The sequence below is a fragment of the Acromyrmex echinatior genome, chromosome 5, assembly GCF_024713525.1.
Source record: "Acromyrmex echinatior isolate Ae372 chromosome 5, ASM2471352v2, whole genome shotgun sequence".
Lineage (NCBI taxonomy): Eukaryota > Metazoa > Arthropoda > Insecta > Hymenoptera > Formicidae > Acromyrmex > Acromyrmex echinatior.
In genome coordinates, this window is record NC_141856.1 from 14,618,139 (window position 1) to 14,637,533 (window position 19,395).

Consider the following 19,395-nt stretch of genomic DNA (forward strand, 5'->3'; position numbering starts at 1 on the left):
CAATACCGTCCTCCGTTGTAGGTGGAGGACAGGACGAGACCCAGAAAGGGCCAGGATCGTAACTAGTGTACCACGCGTACTTCTCTCACTGACATCGGTATATTTTGCGTTTCGTGTAGGCGTGTAAATCTTCTATGTGGGTGCAACCTATATAACATGACCTATGAGAACTTACTATTCTTGCAATACCGTGTCAATGTTTCACGTTACAACAAACAAATCGAAATCAGAATTTATACGAGTATCAAAACAGATTTTTAAATAAGAGTTTCTAATTAAGGAATATATTATAAAGTATATGAAAAATCCCATACATACATTTATACCAAAATTGTAAAACTTTATATTAATATTTTAATAATTGCATTTTTGTATCTAATTAATTATTCCTTTCTTTTGAAATAATGATATGATGTAAAAGTATCGATTATATGCCGATAAAACACAATTACCGCTAAATGTAATTATTCCAAATATGATAAGTAAATTATGTGACATGATTAAATTATCGCGCGCCCCGAATTAATTCCAATAATAATTTCATTCCATTTATCTTTATAATTTATTAAAATAACATTATTTTCAATCTTTTAAGTTCTTTAACAAACAAATAATTCAATTAAAATCTAATACGTTAAATTTGCTCTGACTGATTACATATGTTATCAACTGGAGATTGTATACTTATAAAATTAATCTTACTGAACCATAACATTATCGTTATTAAATCGGATTTCAATTAAATAGTCACATATATGAATTCCTATAGTCGTAGTGGAAGACAGTAGTTATGTCTGAAACAATGTCGCTGTTCACTAGCTTGGTCGTCATGATGTATTAACAAGAAGGAGCATTATCGCCGCTTGAAAAGCTTTAGCATGAAGTTTCTACAAGCAGCAACTATCAACTCGAGGTGACTGTTTTAAAGAGGGGATCCAAGTTGTTTCACACTATAGCTGTGTGTGGCAGGGAAAGGAGTAGGTCGCCGATTTAATGGAACCACGTAGTCGGACAGCATCGATCCCATATCCACCTTTCATCCTTAAAAGAGAGCAACTCAACCACAAAAATGTTCTGACAATCTTTCCATTCTTCATCTCTTGAGAAACTAAAATCGAATTGACATTTCATATTACATTCGGAAAAGAATTCGTCTAAACGTCTATATAATACCATTAAAAATTTGTTATATAACATTAATTTACTGTGATACCTCTATCTCGTTTTTCCTTTATCTCTTCTGAGAGATTTCTAGAGATTTCTCATATTAAATGTAACATATTTTGTTAAACATTTCATAGTAAGTACATTTTTATTGGGTCTTTAAAAAGTTTCAATATCTTCGATAATTAATCATTGGCAATTTTTATAAAATTTATTTCTTGCCAAAAGTTAAATTGCTATGTTATAATTAATAACTATTTATGCTCCTTTTTGCATTATTTTTTACATGTGAATTTCATGATGCACAACACATTTGTACGTGCATTTAATTTCACAATTTATTTATTCACAAATTTATTACGATATCGTCAAACACAAGAACTTTTTTTGTAGACATATTAAATATAAAGGGCAAAGAATAAAATAAAGAACTGGAAATATAAATTAAAATTTTGTATAAAATATAATATTGTTTACAATTTTTTAATTGTGCATATATTTTTTTTCAGTTACTTCTTACTAAAAAATTCACGTCACTTAATTCATCTGAAAAAAAATCAAACAGGCAAGTGGAGATCACGTTTAATTTATCTGATTCAAATGTAAAAACTGTCTACTTTTAATAATTTATTTATTCTTGATTTATTATTCCAATGATATCATCAAAAATCAATGTATGTTTTTTGATATAATAATAATATAGTTGTATATATAATAATAGCTGTATTGCTATTTTATTGATAATAGAATATATATGTTTTTCTGTACATTTAAAAAATATAATTCGTTTATTCTATTAAATACTTATTTCTATTATTTGGCAAAATATTTATATCTCGTCTTTGCTCTTAAAGCTACAATTTTAATTACTGTACGTTTTATCTGTTAGATTATGTAAATTTTTAAATTTAGTAATTTTAAAAAATTAAAATATATTAAACTTGGAGATGTAATTTTTTATTTACTTTCGAAATTTAATTTGTACAGTTACGCAATTTAAAATTTAAAAAAGTAACAAGAATCATAATAGTAAAATCAGAATAATAAATCATATAATTTATGATATAATAATAAATTTAATTTATGATATAATATAATATCTATGATATAATAATAAATAATTTTTAAAAGTACTGAAAATTATGATTTACGAAATTATATTAACTTTTGTAATGTTATGATTTTTATGATAATATTTATATGTTTCTATGATAATGTAAAATATACTTGTAAATATTTAGATTATCACTAATATCATCATTAGCGTCTAAATTTTTTATTGTATTCAAAATATAAATTTGAAATATAAATTTAAATATAGCGGAGAGAAATTGATAAATTAAATACTTTATAAGTAAGCTACAAATTTTTAATTTTTTTTAGATTTATATTAGTATATTTGTACATAGAAATCTGGTTATTTATTACAATCTCAATTTCATTATAAAATGATGTATAATAATTGAATATAATTAAATGTAAATAGATGTAATTTTTTATAAATTAATTGTATTTTATAAATTAATTTATTTGATTACAGATTGCCATCATCATAATATATATATTTATATATTCAAACTCAAACAATTTAATTGACAATAGAATCAGTAAGTTTAATCTTGTTTAATTTTAAATGATTAAACCGAAATTTGCCAGCGCATTTTGTTATTGTGAAATATATGTTTAAATTAAAATAAATTAACTTTGTAATTTATAGTATGTTATAAAAATTTATTATGCAACGTAACAAATTATGATACAATTAGATGAATAAAATTCAAAATCATTTTTAAAATTATTGGAAATCTGAAACACATACACACACACACACACACACACACATGTGCCGTAAAATTTTTATATCTAATATATATTTTCAATAACTTATTTTATTAATTTATAAAATTGAAAGATTAAAAGTTTTTTGTATTTTCTAATTCAAATAATAAGTTGATTATTAATCTTAGTATAATCGAAGTATAAAATACAAATTTTTATATGCTTCGTTCAAATAGAAAATACAAAATGCAATTGTCTTACAAATACTATTTTTCAAATATCCAGCTCTAAATACATTAACATTTCATTGATGACAGCTAAAAAATTAGTTAAAACATATAAATATTACTATTTTCTTTATATAAAAAAATTACAATGACTATTTCAAGCCATTATGAAATCTTATTATAAAAACATATAGCCTTTGTAGCACAAAATTGTTAGCTAATAAATATTTCTTAATTTAATGCTTTTTTTTTAAATCTCATTTAGGATTATATTTTCTAAAAATAATGCTAGGACTTTTCTTTAGAATATATTTCTATAATTTCATAATTCAAATTAAAAAGAGTATTTAAAACAGATTAGAATATTTGGCATCATTTGCAACTATTATCTAAAAAATCATTAATGATAAATAGTCTGACGTTTTTATAATTCTAATTTAAACTGTAAAATATTCACGCATCAATGATCATGCTCTGGCCCTATTTAGTTTGCTATGATATATTGACATATTTTTGTAATCAAGCAGTAACAGCTTGTTATGATTAAATATATTCTAAAAGACTTTTAATCTGTACAAATAATCTTTCTATATTGAGAACCGAATTTGAGGCACCAAGTTCAGAATATCAATCTGAAATTTTTCCAGAACTGAAAAAAACTACATCACTCGTATTATTTTAGAAAATATGATTAAGCCTGCGACTTTTCATATAATCTAAAAATTATTTATAATTTAATTTTTAAAAATTTTCTATTATTAAATTACGTTATTGAAGATATAACAGCGTAATTACGGAAAAATGTACTGTATTGAAAATTTTTAAAAAAGTTATTCTAAGTAATGCTATTTGAAATATATAGAACTTTATTTTTTTATATAAATATAGACAGATGATCTCAGATGAAATCTTTTAATATAAAATATATCTCAAAGTAATATTATTTTTATTATTTTATAAATATCTAGATCATATTCTTTCCTGACATTATACTTGTAATCTTTTCTCTTATTTTTTGCTAATTAGAAAATATTAATATGTATTTAAAAAATATATTTATTTGCACTAGGCTCTACTTATTCTAAGATCGGCCCTGCTTGGAATGAAATTATAAAATCAGAATTGAGCGCTGTAATAGATATTTGTATTTTGAACGTCGATGTGTGTACTTCTTCTGAAAGTGAACAAAGTCACTTTCAACGGATTCTTTAAACTGAAAGGAACATCAATATTCGTTTCAACAGCAGATTTTTATTTCTGAACGTTCTAATAAAACTCTGTTAAAGGAAGTGTTTCAGAAGAAGTGTTTCGGAAATTTAATCGTCTTTTCTACTTTAAAAGTGAGTAGAATGTGCTATTAAATTTTATTTTATTTCAAAGATATTCTTTATAATAATTTGAATTTTCCAGTTAAATTAAACTTATTGTCATGATTTGTCGGATTTTTAAAATCAAAATAAGAACTTCTTAAAGTAATACGACGCTAAAATCGCATTATTCAATATCCGCGATACTCGTTTATTAACGTTAATTATATCATCTAAAATGCAATTATTAAGCTCATCTCCTTGTTTATCCAATACACATAGCGGTTACCGAAATCCTATTCTGACTCTCTGTGTATATATATATATATATACATACGGGGGAGTGCGGTCAGACTCCTGGAATTCCTCCTTAGCCATACATCCCTTCCAATAAGCTGGCATCGGAACGCGGAGCCGCATCCCCTTCAGAATATTGATTAGCCATCATTTTCAGATGACGCCTACGTTCTGTTGGATATTCCTGTTGGTGTTGGCGTTGGTGGGCCGCGCTGCGAGCGTAGCAAGACCTCTCACGGTCGACGCTTGCGCCCTGCTCTGCAATCCCGGGGCAGAGACTGAGTCCGAGCGAGAGAGGGATGTGCGCCTATTTCCCCGATATCCCAAGGTAAACTGCAAGCTCCAGTCCCTCAACGACGAGCACCAGACGGTTGCTATTATGAGCCACTGTTTGAAACTGTGCTCTTACGAACTATCAATCGCGTCGGAAGTCAATTGTTTTGCTCTAAGATCATCCCTCCAAGCAAGTATAGGATGTTATTGTGATGCTTTAACACCTTTGAGTCCGAACACTATACGCCTTCACGAAACTTGGCGGCTCAACTTTTTGGTAAAGGAATTGGCGAACGATATCATGACTACGATTCTCAAGTCACCTCTCGACGTAATCATCCTATGCGAGATCCGTCAAGAACTGTTCAAAGACGCCAACATATTATATGGACAGTTGCGAGAAGCATGTTTAAATCCAGATAATTCATACTCAGATGACTCATCTCGATCAAAACGAAATATCGAAGAGAGTGAGATTGATGAATTCGACGATGACGACGATACTGTGGAACTGGTTGGAGATATACAGGAGGATGAGGACATAAAGTCGGTACCACGACATCACTACGAGGAGAAACGTGATTTGCCACTTTCCGAAAATCTAGACTTGTCCAGGGAACAGACTGCTGAAGATTCCTTCTATCAAGATCAGGACAACCCAACATTAGGTGAACATAGTGAAAACAATCCAAATTGTCATGCAGAAACGTGCGATTTATAAAGAAGTCTGTCAATGTTAAATGAGTTAAAAAACTGAATAATTATAAAACATACATAGACAAAAATAACAGACAGGAGAGAGAGTTTGAGTGAAGACCATGAATTTTCATATCTTGTATAGATCGTCAGTTTATAATTAATTTATTACGCAAAAGTGTTTCTCGTCATAATCAGAGAGACGTAAAATAGAAGTAATCTGAAGCATATATGATTTTCTTTTCAATTTTGTTATTCAAATTAATTTTTGTCCCAGTTTAACGTATAATAATAATTGTAATACGTAAGAGAAATTAACAAATTTTTTTTTTGGATAATTAACAATTTGTTATCTATTGTAATATATTGTTACATGCGTAATCCTAAAAATTACATAATATTATTGTTAGACTAATAATTCAAGCGCTATATAAAAATATTAATTTGTTTATTCCACATAATGTTCCATTTATAAATAGAATTGTCTTTAGAATAGAGTTATCTTTTTATATTTTTAATATATCTTTTATATATACTTTTGTATTCTTCTATTTTTATATGTATTTATATTTTTACACATATTTATATTTATTTGTCGATTTTTACTCTCATTTTTATACAGTCTGTACAAAAAGTTTAATGAAAAATATAAAAGTAAAATAAATTATTACAGAAGAACTGAGAAAGTTAGTGGCTAATACTTGCCACGTATTAATATAATTACGTGTAAAATAATATAATCACGAAGTACTAAGTTAATGATTAATATAAATGATAAGATTTTTCACTTAATGTTTAATATTGTAATCGCTTTAGGCCTAAGACAGTTCTACACAGGTCCAGTTCACACGAAGTTGCATTATATTTTCTATTTTGATTCAGAAAATATGATGGAATTTTTGGAATTTTCATCGATTTCGCGTGATTTGATTGATACACAATCCTTTTAAATATTTCAGATAATATGTAATTTTCCAAAGGAATCTAATGCAATGAAACATGATCACTATGAAAATGTACAATTAAATGCATTTCATTCGATTTAATTACTATTACAACAGTTAAGAAAAATTTAAAATTAAAAACTAATAATGTATCCTAACAGATATTATTATTACGTTTTTACAATATCATATTCTATAATATATCGTAAACATTGCCTTTTTATCCTACTGAGTATAATATGTAATTTAAATAAAAATATTTTTGTATATCTTTTATGTTTCTCATATATTAATCTTATAAAAATATTCTAATAACAAATAATCTTTTCCTAATCGATAATTATAAATGGAAGATGGAAATTTGTTCCCTAATAGATAATCTTTATTAAACAGTAAGAAACAGTAAGAATTTGATGAAGTTAATCATTTCAAATTTATTAATTACGTGTTAAAAATTGTTATTTTTCATTAAAGCAAATTAATTATATCTATATATACGTCTATGTTAAAATATATCTATAATAAACATTTAATCAAAAGGCTTGCGACGTGTGAGCAGGACATCGATGTGTGATATGTGTATTATGCAATAAATTCTATTTATATGCGCGCACGATATGCACGTGCATTCTCGCGCTAATTATAGTTTATATAAAGCAATTAATAATTTTTATACAACGATAGAATATATACAATATCTAAATAAGCAAACGAAACAAAATCCACGTCTTCCACACTTTGTAGTTAAATTACTGTTTCTTGGCAACGGCTTTATATGATATTACTTAAACAATAAATGTATACTGATAAAGCGCAGATAATTTACTCGTTGTTTAGTGCGATAAGTCTTGGCCGGCATCAATACGTCGTCGATTGTCATCGACTGTGCGCTTACAATCGGAAAACTATTAACCTTGTAAAATAAATAATTATTTGTATTGATAGTACAGCGAGTAATTGACGGCGTTTGTTTATCGTGCCAGATTAAGAAGAAAAAGTTGTGACGCGACAATAAGACGTAGACCCTAATATGCCTATACGATGTATTTTAAATCGTATCGCGCTCTCGGTTTTCAATCGATAAACACACATTTTAGCTCTGAGAATTTTTTAATAGCAGACAAATGAAGAGAACGAGAATAATAGAATAATAAAATTAAATAGAATGTTATTTGTTGAATGTCTAAGAAGAATGTTATAAATGTAATTTAATTATGTACATATAATAATACTGAAAAATCGATTGATCATCGAGAGCGTGATTAAATTTGGCTCTAATAATTGATTATCTTATACTATAATGTATATGTAATTATTTATATAATTACTTAATTGTATATATACGTATATTAATTATATTTATATAAATATTCGTATTAGTCTATTATTACTCTATTGCATATATATTGTAGTAACATAAAAGAAAGATACAATGTTATCGTATTAACCTTCTCTCATATTTTTATCCATGTATATTATAATTATATAATCTGCAACAATCACTTTTTGTAACTAACATGTGATATAGCATTATACGAAACGCTATTATCTTAAAAAATTTTCAAATTAAATAAAGTAACTGCTTAAAACATTCATGCATTGACTCATGCGAATAATTCAACTCCTTTTAAAACACAACCTTTTTAATTATATTTATATTAATCATGTCGATATTATTAATTATATGCATATATGTCGTAAAAGTTTAATGTATATACTTAATTATGTAATAATAAATATGTTGTTTATAATAACAAAATTGAAAAATTCTGTTATTATTTTAATATTATTACCTTTTTTAACAAAAATTGAAGTTTCTTGTGATTAATAATATAACAAATTTGCGACAATGTTAATTTGAAAAATAATCTTCTTTAAATAAATAATCTTTTTTGTTTATAATGAAAAATTAATATTGAAAAATTAATATTGAAAGTTCTGATTATTATATCATATGCTGAAAATATAGTGAAGCCTTTTATCGACCGATGCGATGAGAATATCATACTTAGAAAAAGTAACAGTACTTTGTCGATGATAACTTATCTGTGATGAAAGGTATAAGTCCTTTCCTAAGACTTTCAAATTAGATCACTAACTGAGAAGAGATGTTATATTGACAGTAGATATAGATACTATTTTAATACCATTTATTGGTATTATTTAAAAAATTAAATTTTAAAGGAAGAATTTTATTTATCCAACTGTCTATTCTACTCTAATCAATAATTTGTTTTATTCTTTTTATCAAAATTATATATATACCTAGAAGATAATTTTTTTAAACAATAGTTCTAACAATTTGGAATTCTTCATATTTCCTTTAATTAACATATTAACATATTTCATATTAGATGTCGATGTTAAAAAAAATTAAATATTAGAAAATTACTTTTTTAATAAACATATTGTTTAAACTTTCTTATAAATAATAAAAGGACTATACTTTTTATTATCCTAAAGTTCATAAGTAATAAAATAATAAAATTTAAATTTCTGTTAATAATATACTTTACAATAAAGTATTTTAATATAATTGTTTAATAAAAACCGTAGTATTAAATAAAAGTAGATATTAATCTTAAATTATGATACTTTATTAAGTTTTTTCGCGATATATGATCTATGTAATACGTTCGGAACATCTTTATTTCCCTAAAGTAAAAGGCAATCAGGATGGTCTTTAATCACATTACATTTTCTGATAGCTTATTATCTTTTTCACACACTACATTCTCCTAGAACATAGACTACTCTCTTATAAAAGCCGTTTCAACCATCGAAGAGACATCAGTCGAGTATCGTCTCTCGGATACATCCCGTTCATTCAGGTGAAAACGTCATTTTTAATTATAATAATTATAAACAAATATAAATTTATATAGTCTTTCTTATTTTCACATTACATATGTATTTTCTTCCTCTATATATAGAGTTTCTTAATACTTGAACGAATCTATCATTTCACATACTAAAGTATTTGTGATTTTTCAATAATTTTTCAATTGCATAGCGTGACTTTGTGCTATTTTTATACACAATTGATCGTCGTCAGTTATTACGAATTTTGATATTTTATGATAAATCAATACCCTCTTGGACGAACTTCTGACGTTACTTACAAATAATGTAGGTCGACTGCATTTGATAGAGACATTTGTCTTCGAATCATTTCCCCGAGTATAAAAGCTCACAGCTTTGCGTCGTTCTTAACATTCAGCGTCCGAATCTCCTAAGAATCACGCAAGCTCTTTTCGTTTTTTCAAAGAGTAAGTTTTTTTCGTTCTATATTGAATTTTATTTATTATAAACTTTTTTAAAATTTATTATTATTGTTTATTTCTAATTATTAAACTGATGATTTATTTATGACAGTAAATAAAATGAGATAATAATTTTAAAAAATTGTTATTATAAATATTCACTAAATTCTTTATTTTTTATTTTAGACGAAAATAAATCAACGCATCGACATGGTTTCCATTCGCCTTATCCTGACTCTCGCTGTTATCATGGTAGCCTTCGTCATCAGTGCAAACGCTGCCTATAAAAAACCACCTTTCAACGGTAGCATATTCGGCAAACGATCTAACACTGTGACTGGTAAGTACTTTTATAAAATATTTATAACAAAATTTAATTTTATAAAGAAAAGGCCAATTTTAAAGCTTGAAATAAAATTATGTTAAACTTTAATATTTACCATAAATAGATAATTAACTCCATTTGTTAAATGGTTCATATGTTTCATGCATTAGAACATCAATTAATATATTTTTATTATATAGCATATTATATATATAAAATACTTAAATCAAATCTATATTTTCTGTGCTTCAAACTTTCATCGGTCTACGTTCCTTTTTACGTTAAAAATTATTCAAAGAATTTTATCTTAAAATACTTTTCGCTTACAAATAACTACAGTTCACAGAATTTTATTGCATCAATTTATATTGAGACTGATTATTTTTTCTTATTTTCCAAAAGATAATCAATAAATTGTTTTTCTTTTCAGATTATGAAGTTACCAGCCGCGCTTTATCAGCGATTTGCGAAGTCGCCAGTGAAACCTGTACCGCTTGGCTGTCTCATCAAGAATCCAACTGAAGATGAAAAACCGACCGAGACAATCCATGATTCTCGCCAATTAATCGATTCATGAAACAATGTAACTAACCGACTCCTGTAAAGTACCTACAATCATGCGCTTGAAAATTCGTCACATTGTCTTCTATCAATAATCGTTTCATTAAATGTCATATATTTAATCGTAACTTTATACATAAACAACAATATTGTAATTACGATGGTTTAAGCTTTCACGATCTAGCTTTATTTATCAAAAGTATCCCAAATAAAGGATTATGATTTCAAGAGCTAATTAGTATTTTAATTATTTTTACCTACTATTTTTCATTATATAAAAAAAAGATATAAAAAAATTAATTAACCCTCAGCAGACAACTAAAATCTTTAAAAACATCATTAATACTTGGGTAGTTAAATTTAAGTTTATAAAAAAAAAAATAAAATACAGTCCGGCTTCCAAGATGATAAAAACTCGTTGTTTTGACAAATAAACTAGAATTTCTTCAGATTTTTTTATTCTAAACAATAAAAAATTTTACTGTTTCTCAAAAACTCTTATTCCTGACGAAAGAGTTAAAATTTATGTTACCGATTTTATATTAAAAGTTTAATATATATTTTATATATATATATATATATATTTATTTATTTATTTATTTATTTTATCATACTAACTATAATAACTATTTATCTTTATTTTCATTTAAGTTATTACACAATAATATTGCGACAATTTTTTAAACAATTATATAATAAAATAATTATCAATTAAAACTTTCAAAATAGTTTAATGCCTAAAGTAATAAAGCACGTATTTAACGAAATGTTTAATTTGAGTAATTTGAATAATTATAAGAGTTCATTGCAATTCAGTTAAATATAAATTAGAAGCAATTTGATATGGAAAGCACGTACCATTCACCTGCTTGAATAAGGGTTATTGTCTATTGTCTACTGCTGAAAAAACATGCAATACGAAGCAATCGCAAAAGTATTGACATATATTTGATTTTCTCACTTTATAAATATATGTACAATATTTTATGTACATAAATATTCTACTATATATAAGTATTCAACTGCAGTAGCAAAATCGTGTTGATAAAGAAATTTTACTTTTACAATATTAAATTTTATTTTCAAGTATTAATAGCAATAATCATATTCTGCGGCAAATTGGTTGTATGTAAAAATTGCATCGTGTTAAAATGCACAAAAATGGCTTTTCTTTTAGAATTTGTTAAGAATTTATGTCAAATTAAAGTATGAGATATTTCACTTGTGGACGATAAATATTCCGCTGATAAAAGCTAGCCGAGAAATTTATTCTCGGTACTGTTAAAGACAAACACATTGGTGTTAATTTACAAGACGTACATGAACTAAATATTTAATTACTCTTTAATCAAGTATAAATACACTGGGCCCCCCTAATGGAATTAAGTTCATTGTATTCAGTTTATCTTCAGGTAAGGAAATATTATTCGTTATTATTCGTTATTATAAATCTATCTTTCTATTAAATTTCGATTTTTATAAAAAATCTCTAGTTCTTATCATTATATTTCCGTGATATTAAATTAGAATAACCAATATCTTTCTTATGGTTCTCAAAGAGAAGAGCAAATATCATATCTCTGAATATATAATATATGCTTTTTACAGAATTTTGAAGTAAATCGTTTAACAGTTAAAATAGATATTTTTATTCGTAGCGCTTGTAACTAAAATAGTTATTATTATGTATGTTTAATTAACTATCTGAAATAACAATTATTTAAAAAATTATTTTTAAGATCAAGATTATTCCATAGATTAATTTTCAGTGCCGTTGCCTTCTATTATGCGAAAAAAATTAAGTATCTACATATATATAGAACTTCCAATTTCTTACTGAAGACGTTCGATCGCGCGTTGGCGATTACGGAAATTCTTTATTTACTTCTATTCACGCAATTGCATAGCGTCAAACATTTCCCGTAACATCTTACGAGACATCAGTTCTATAGAATGCATTTTACTCGGACGGGTGCGCGATTGAATATTTCTGTGCATGTTACGCGAACGAGGACAAACAGTCAGCGTGATTCAAATACGATGAGGTTTCACGACGTGCAAACTTCTCGTCGATTCTCCTTCGCCCACAATCCTTGAGCACTCCGGTCCACTCTTCGCGATAATGGAAAAAGCCATACGTACGCGAAAAATCGCTCAGTGTTCGCCGAATGCCCGCGAGACACGCATCCTTTTCGCAAGAATCGGCAGATTTCTATGGCAGTTATTTATGTGTCGACCGCGATCGAGAATGCCACGTCAATTGAAACACGTTCACCTGTTAAATTAATTGTTGCGTCTGATTCTAAGGCGTGTAATCGATGTGATGTGCAAAGGGTGAAGTTGCTCTTGAAGACTGAACTACATTTGATTCATTATAGGCACTGAACTGTTACTTTCTCGAAATGATGCTGCAGAGGGTATGTGCTCGACGGATCGGAGGTGTCTTTTTTAATGGTAAATTAAATAATATCTTTATATATCGTATAAATTTGCAAAGATGATGTATGTTTAGTGCTTGTCTAATTATAAATCTAAAGAATAATGCCTTGTCTATTTAAATATTAAAATGTTCAATATTATTTTTTGTGCAATGAATATTCAGCTTTTCTCGTTGGAGCCGTCATAATGCCGTTATTAATATGTGAAAATACAATTGCGGAAGAAGTGCCAGCATTCTTCTTGAAAATCGCCAAAATACCAACTTTGCCGAGAGTAGGTCGAAGCGGAAGATTTGAAGATTTTTTTTATAAAGCTGAAAAGCATATACCCCGAATTGGTAGAAGCAATCAACACAAACAGGTATCTAATTATTGGAACTAACGTAATTATTGCAATTTTTTGTATTATTGTATATATTTGTGTTATTGTATATTTTTAAGATATCATTTATGTAATAATTATTATATAATAATTATACTAAATAATACTTAAATTGCATTTTTTAAGTCAAACAACCCTCTATTGCTGCAAGACGAACAAGAAACTTATTCCGATTTAACTAAAAGGCGCATAGATTATCCTTCAAAAGGTTAGCAATTCCATTGATATATTTCTTCGTATTATATCTAATTGAATAATCCTACGCCTTGTTTTTTCTTGTCAGTTGAAGAATGGTCCTGGCAGAACTTTCCTCTAGCAATCGAAGGTCCAAAAGAACTGTGGCGAACATTAGCTGGATATTCAAGAGATGGTAGTGACGAGTAAGTTTTATGAAATCAGATTGTGAAAAAAAATATTTAATTTGTTAATTAATATAATTTAATACTTAAAAAATATTATAATTAATTAGAATATACATATGTGTATATATATATATTTTTTTTATGAGATTGAGATGTTTGAAACATGCTTTTACAAATTATTGAGTTTTATGTAATAATTTTGAAACTTTTTAATAATTATTTAATTAATTTAAGCATCGAAAATGAAGTGTGGCAGAGGGAGAAAAGGACTGGAACAGCAATTACACAAGCAAAATAACAAAAATCCAGAAATTATTTGTCGTTTTGGAGAAGTTAAATAATATATGGCTTTTGTTATTATATGGTGACGGGAAATAATTAAAATCAATAAATACGTAAATATTAAGTGGCTTCATCCTTTTTCAATTTTTTTGCACCAAAGAGATTTCAATAAATAATCAATCTTTTAAACTAATTGTAACATTTAATTTGTTTCAAGTTACAATAATATACAATGTATTAGCAAAATTTGACAATTTGTAGAAAATATACTAATTGTCTAGAATGCAGATTAATAATATTGTACATTTCATAATCAAACAATTTTTCTGATTGTTTTTATCAATGTGAGAATATTTATCTGAAGACAATGTGAAATTTGAAAAATTTTATTTTTCCTTCTCTTGTTCCTATAGTATCCCAAATAAAAAAACCTAATACAATTTTTCATTACAATTAATTCTGTAGTATATTATGTTTTTTATATATTACTTTTTGTATTATTAGCATATTATATATCTTATGTACAAAAAGACAATTTATTTTAAATGTATTATAATTAATACCTTTAATTTTATACTTCGTTTAATAAAATCTTTGGCATTTAGATTAAGATTTTTACCTATCATAATTTATGATAAATATAACATAAATATATAATATTAACAGTAAAAATATAAAAGATCATATAATATAATATAAATATATATATTAACAAAGAAGTAATAAAGTAAAATTAATTAACTCTAAAAAAAATAAAGAAAAAATATCTGCGGGCCTAATACAATAACATATACTAACATCGAAATTATAAACTAAGATAGAAACAGTTGCAAAAATTGCAGAGAAAATTTTTTGCCATCCCCTCCTTCTATATGCATTTTGCTTAATCTGATACACTGTGTTTTTACAAACGTTTGTAATTTCCACGACTTATGGAAAATTGCCGACGCAATCGAACCCATACTTATAAGAGACCAACTTTTTCGATGCATGGCAACTTGCACGACAGTTGTTCGCTGAAATTGCATATGCGAATCCCCTTACCTTCGCGTCAGTCGTGCGACAAATAACAATATTCTATAACATTCCCGAAAACGTGTATGTAACAACTGAAAATACGACGTAATATTTAGGTTGAGTTCCATTTACACTCACAATACTCGTGAAATTATTCCTTATTGTTTAGCAAATGTTAAACAAAGATAAATGATGTTTGCGAGCGTTGTGAGCGTCAAATGGAACGCATCCTTTAGTAAAGAAAAGTATAGCTGTATATACATAAATGCATATTCCTCGACAAATAATTTCAAGACGCACTGCACGTAACACCGCGAGGCATCGTTTAATGTGATGAGTACGAGATGTTGATGAGCAACGACAGATACTGATAAATAGGAAAATGATAGGCAATTCATAGACAAAATATAGTTTTCGTTATAATAAATGCGTGGTGACCTCCGGTTATCACGATCGTGAGCATCGTTTCTTATTGGAAACAACTTAGACTTTGTACAAGGTGAAAACGGTTATCATTAATGAGAGAGCAAAATCCTGGGCATGTGATCATTTCTCATGACATGAGATATTCAAGCGTAGGTGGACTGAATTGTGATAAGGAATCGATTTAATACCTGCAAAGAGAGAAGCTTGAGAATGGACGTGCACGAGTCTTAAATGGAATTTATTTATTAGAATATCTATATCCACAACACATGCACGTTAACTTGTATAGTTATGGATATGTCTGGAGGATAAACATGGACATATCTAAAGAGTAACAAATCTATGATTTCCGATTTTCTTCCGTGTTATTTATATAATTTTATTCCGTAATTTGTCCACAAATTATTGGTAATTGCGTAAAAACTAAATTATAAAAATAAAAATTATAAATTAATATAAAATAATCCAAACCATTTAAAGAATATAAAAAATTATCAAGTGTTTTAATATCTTAAAATTATTCTTAGTATAATTATTAATATAGCGTTTCTATGGAAAACACATATTAAAAGCAATTTTTTACACGATTACTTTTTATTGTAAACGCAAACGTAAATAGAAATTATAAAATATTTAATTAAAGACTCCCACGCGATTTTAAACTTTTAGTAAATATTTTTATAAAAATTAATCTTATATAGAACATTTGAATTTTTTGGCTGTCAATTGCAACTTGTCGATCAATTTAAAGTTTTGAGAAACAAATACAAACCGTTAATTGCAACTTGTTAATCAATCGAGAGACACAGTAATGTCTCTGATGTCAAATTAACCAATTAGTTTAAAATTATGGACATCGAGTATATAATATATCGAGGTGAATCAAGTCCATGGAATACAGGACAGATTGCACGCATAATTTTTAATTGTAACAGATTTTATTCGATCTAAAATTATTTTGAAGCGTTAAATAATTTGTGATTGTTTCAATAAAAAGCTGACTTTATTTGTTTTTTTTATAAATATATTTTCATCAAAGGTATCTCTGGATTACATTTAATATCTATTCTATTTAAAGACTATTAATATAAATACATACGATCTTTTTTTATGAACTGATTATACTATTTGTGAATCATGAGAAATAGAATTTAAACTGCATCTCTGAAGACAAATTTTGTCTGAATATTCTTCAGTTAAATTATAATTCCAATTATTATTATTGCGAATATTTCATATTTTTAATATCTTTTTTAAATTTAAATTATTTTAATTTTCAATTATTTTTGTATTGCACTGTTCAACAATATTACGTAATTGTATATTGTACAAACAGAGAACAAATTTAAAGATTGTGGATATGTTACCTGCCGGAATATCCGTGGCTACATAGTTCTCTATGTACACGTTTTGTAAGGCGCCAGTAAACAGGTTCCATTTGAAACATGTTCACTCTAAAGCCGGTATTTAATCGCATTTTATATTCAAGATCGTACAAGATCTTAAGTACGATCTTAAGAAGTCACGAAACCAATCAGAAGGCTGCATCAGCGTCTTAAGACATTACTTAAGACGGTCTTGAAATAAGACTCGACTATGAATACCGGCCTAGGCTTCCCTCTATATGCACAGAGACGCCAGTAAACAGGTCTTATCTAAAACGTGGGTTTATTCTCAGACTTCTCTTTGAGATCACTGGATAAATGTTTGTCACATTTCGCTGTCGATAAAATCTCTTGCGATTCTTGTATCATGTAAAGATTAATAGCCTCAGCCTCAAGCCAGATTTTTCTCTGGAAATGTTAGATTCCTTTTCTGGAAATGTTTCTTTTTAGTGCATTTTGTGTTAGTTTGATAAAAAATTATTTTACTTTGAAACACAGATTATTTAAATTTATCACAAATTTATAAAATTCAATATTCATATCTTTTTAACTTTTATATTTATGTTTTGATATAATTTTTTCTAAGCAGAACATAAATTGTTATGATATCAAAATGACATTAAAATGACTACAAATTGATTACTGAAAGTTACTTTTAGTCACATTTAGTTTAACATCAATTTGACGTTGTCGTGACTTATTGTTCTGTTTGGGTATTTTTCTCATTTTGTAACATTTTCTGTTAAAATGGATTAGATAATAATATCGTAAAATATTAACCCGTGTAAATGTAATTAATGCAAGTATTTGTTTAAATTTACAATATAAAAATATTTTTTTATTTTAAAATATCGATGTACAGAAACGGAATTATAGAGTATCCCATATTGGAGCCCAAGATGTCGCCAGTTAGATCATTTGAGGTACATGTCTGAAAAAGACATCGCTAGATAGCGCCATCGATCCATTGAACACCAATATTCTGCGCCATTGCCTGTACCCCGTAACAATAAACTGTTGTAATTACAATAATTCTTGCCTTTAAAGCGATGCTTTGTGTTCAAGTCTCGTCTCACCGCAACTAGTAATTTTAATTCATTATGCAGTAACCGCGAAGCTATTCACTCTCTTACCATGATAACCTAAATCTCAACATGAGGTGGGAGGATGAGATATTGGAAAGAATCTTTCTTTTTCTTCCGTTATATTTCTTATAATTTATTTCTATTATATATATGCATATTCAATAATTAAATTGTATTTTTATATTTATAGACTTTTATTTGCGTTGAATATAAATCATTTTCTATAGACCAATGAATTAAGAAAAGTTTCGAATACAAGGGATATAAGTATATCTTATAGCTTCACTTTTTTAGTTAAATATAACTAAGCATGTATAGTTCTGTTTACTTTTTAAGATAAGTATAGCTTTTAGCTACAATGATTTTGTGATTTAATACAAGTATAGGTTCGTTTATCTCTATAACAGGTAATACCTACTAGTTATTCAGTTGTAAGAAGATGCAGATTATCTTCAATATATAATTTCAATCTGAAGAAAGTTTTATCAACTTATACAATCTGTATATATAAAAAACATCTCATTTTCCAGAATATTAGCGGTAATAAATAAAAAAGGTAGAAAAAATTAATTTCTGAACGTAGTGACCTTTGCATTTTCCACCATACGATGAAATAAGTATTACTCAATAGCAATAATTAGTTCATAATGGATATGTAATTCTCAAAGTAATCCCTCTCGATTAAACTGCGCATCAATATCCCTTAGAACTGCTACCATGCATGGTAACTTTCCAAATAATTATTACGTGCATTATTTAAATCAGCTAATTAGTTATTGTGCGCCGAATGTACCTATTCGTGAGATCAAGCATAATCCCTTCGGCAGTACATCCTCATGCGTTTCCAATTTTTCTCTAGCACTTTTTGCATAATAATCATACGCGATGCATAATTCGCACGTGCACGAAACGTCATTTTCTCTGCCGCTTTCATCGGCCATGTGCGATTTCCGTGCGGCGATTTTTCCGGCAGTCGATTTCCCCCGCGGCGCGGCGTGCCAACTTGCGCGCGAGGGGTGCTTTTTTTCGCAGGATCGCATCTTAAGGATACCAACACCGTCACGTCGACGAGTATGTACATCGTGCGCGACGTGGATCGGCCGGTGGTTCGCACGTAGCAATTTACGGAAACCGCACGTAACGCGCGCTCCGTGCCGACCCGAACCAACACAAGTGAACGTT

General features: G+C 27.6%; 3 protein-coding genes across 4 annotated transcripts; all 3 read left to right on the forward strand.

Moving 5' to 3' along the window:
• Positions 1-4,310: 4,310 nt before the first annotated feature.
• Positions 4,311-8,280, forward strand: LOC105151331 (uncharacterized). Its single transcript, XM_011065004.2, has 2 exons — positions 4,311-4,510; positions 4,932-8,280. The coding sequence occupies exon 2, from the start codon at positions 4,932-4,934 to the stop codon at positions 5,766-5,768; it is 837 nt and encodes a 278-aa protein (XP_011063306.1). The 5' UTR covers positions 4,311-4,510; the 3' UTR covers positions 5,769-8,280.
• A 1,130-nt stretch (positions 8,281-9,410) lies between these two features.
• SIFa (neuropeptide SIFamide) lies at positions 9,411-11,071 on the forward strand. Of its 2 annotated transcripts, none has more exons than XM_011065005.2 (3): positions 9,411-9,518; positions 10,137-10,290; positions 10,706-11,071. In XM_011065005.2, exons 2-3 carry the CDS (start codon positions 10,161-10,163, stop codon positions 10,795-10,797), a joined length of 222 nt encoding a protein of 73 aa, XP_011063307.1. In that variant the 5' UTR covers positions 9,411-9,518; positions 10,137-10,160; the 3' UTR covers positions 10,798-11,071. The 2 variants fall into 2 exon arrangements, with proteins under 2 accessions (XP_011063307.1, XP_011063308.1); XM_011065006.2 differs by lacking the exon at positions 9,411-9,518 and adding an exon at positions 9,821-9,956.
• A 1,101-nt stretch (positions 11,072-12,172) lies between these two features.
• On the forward strand, positions 12,173-14,668 carry Eth (ecdysis triggering hormone). Its single transcript, XM_087406573.1, has 6 exons — positions 12,173-12,248; positions 13,215-13,290; positions 13,439-13,635; positions 13,783-13,864; positions 13,940-14,036; positions 14,253-14,668. Exons 1-6 carry the CDS (start codon positions 12,213-12,215, stop codon positions 14,314-14,316), a joined length of 552 nt encoding a protein of 183 aa, XP_087262699.1. The 5' UTR covers positions 12,173-12,212; the 3' UTR covers positions 14,317-14,668.
• The last annotated feature ends 4,727 nt before the right edge of the window (positions 14,669-19,395 follow it).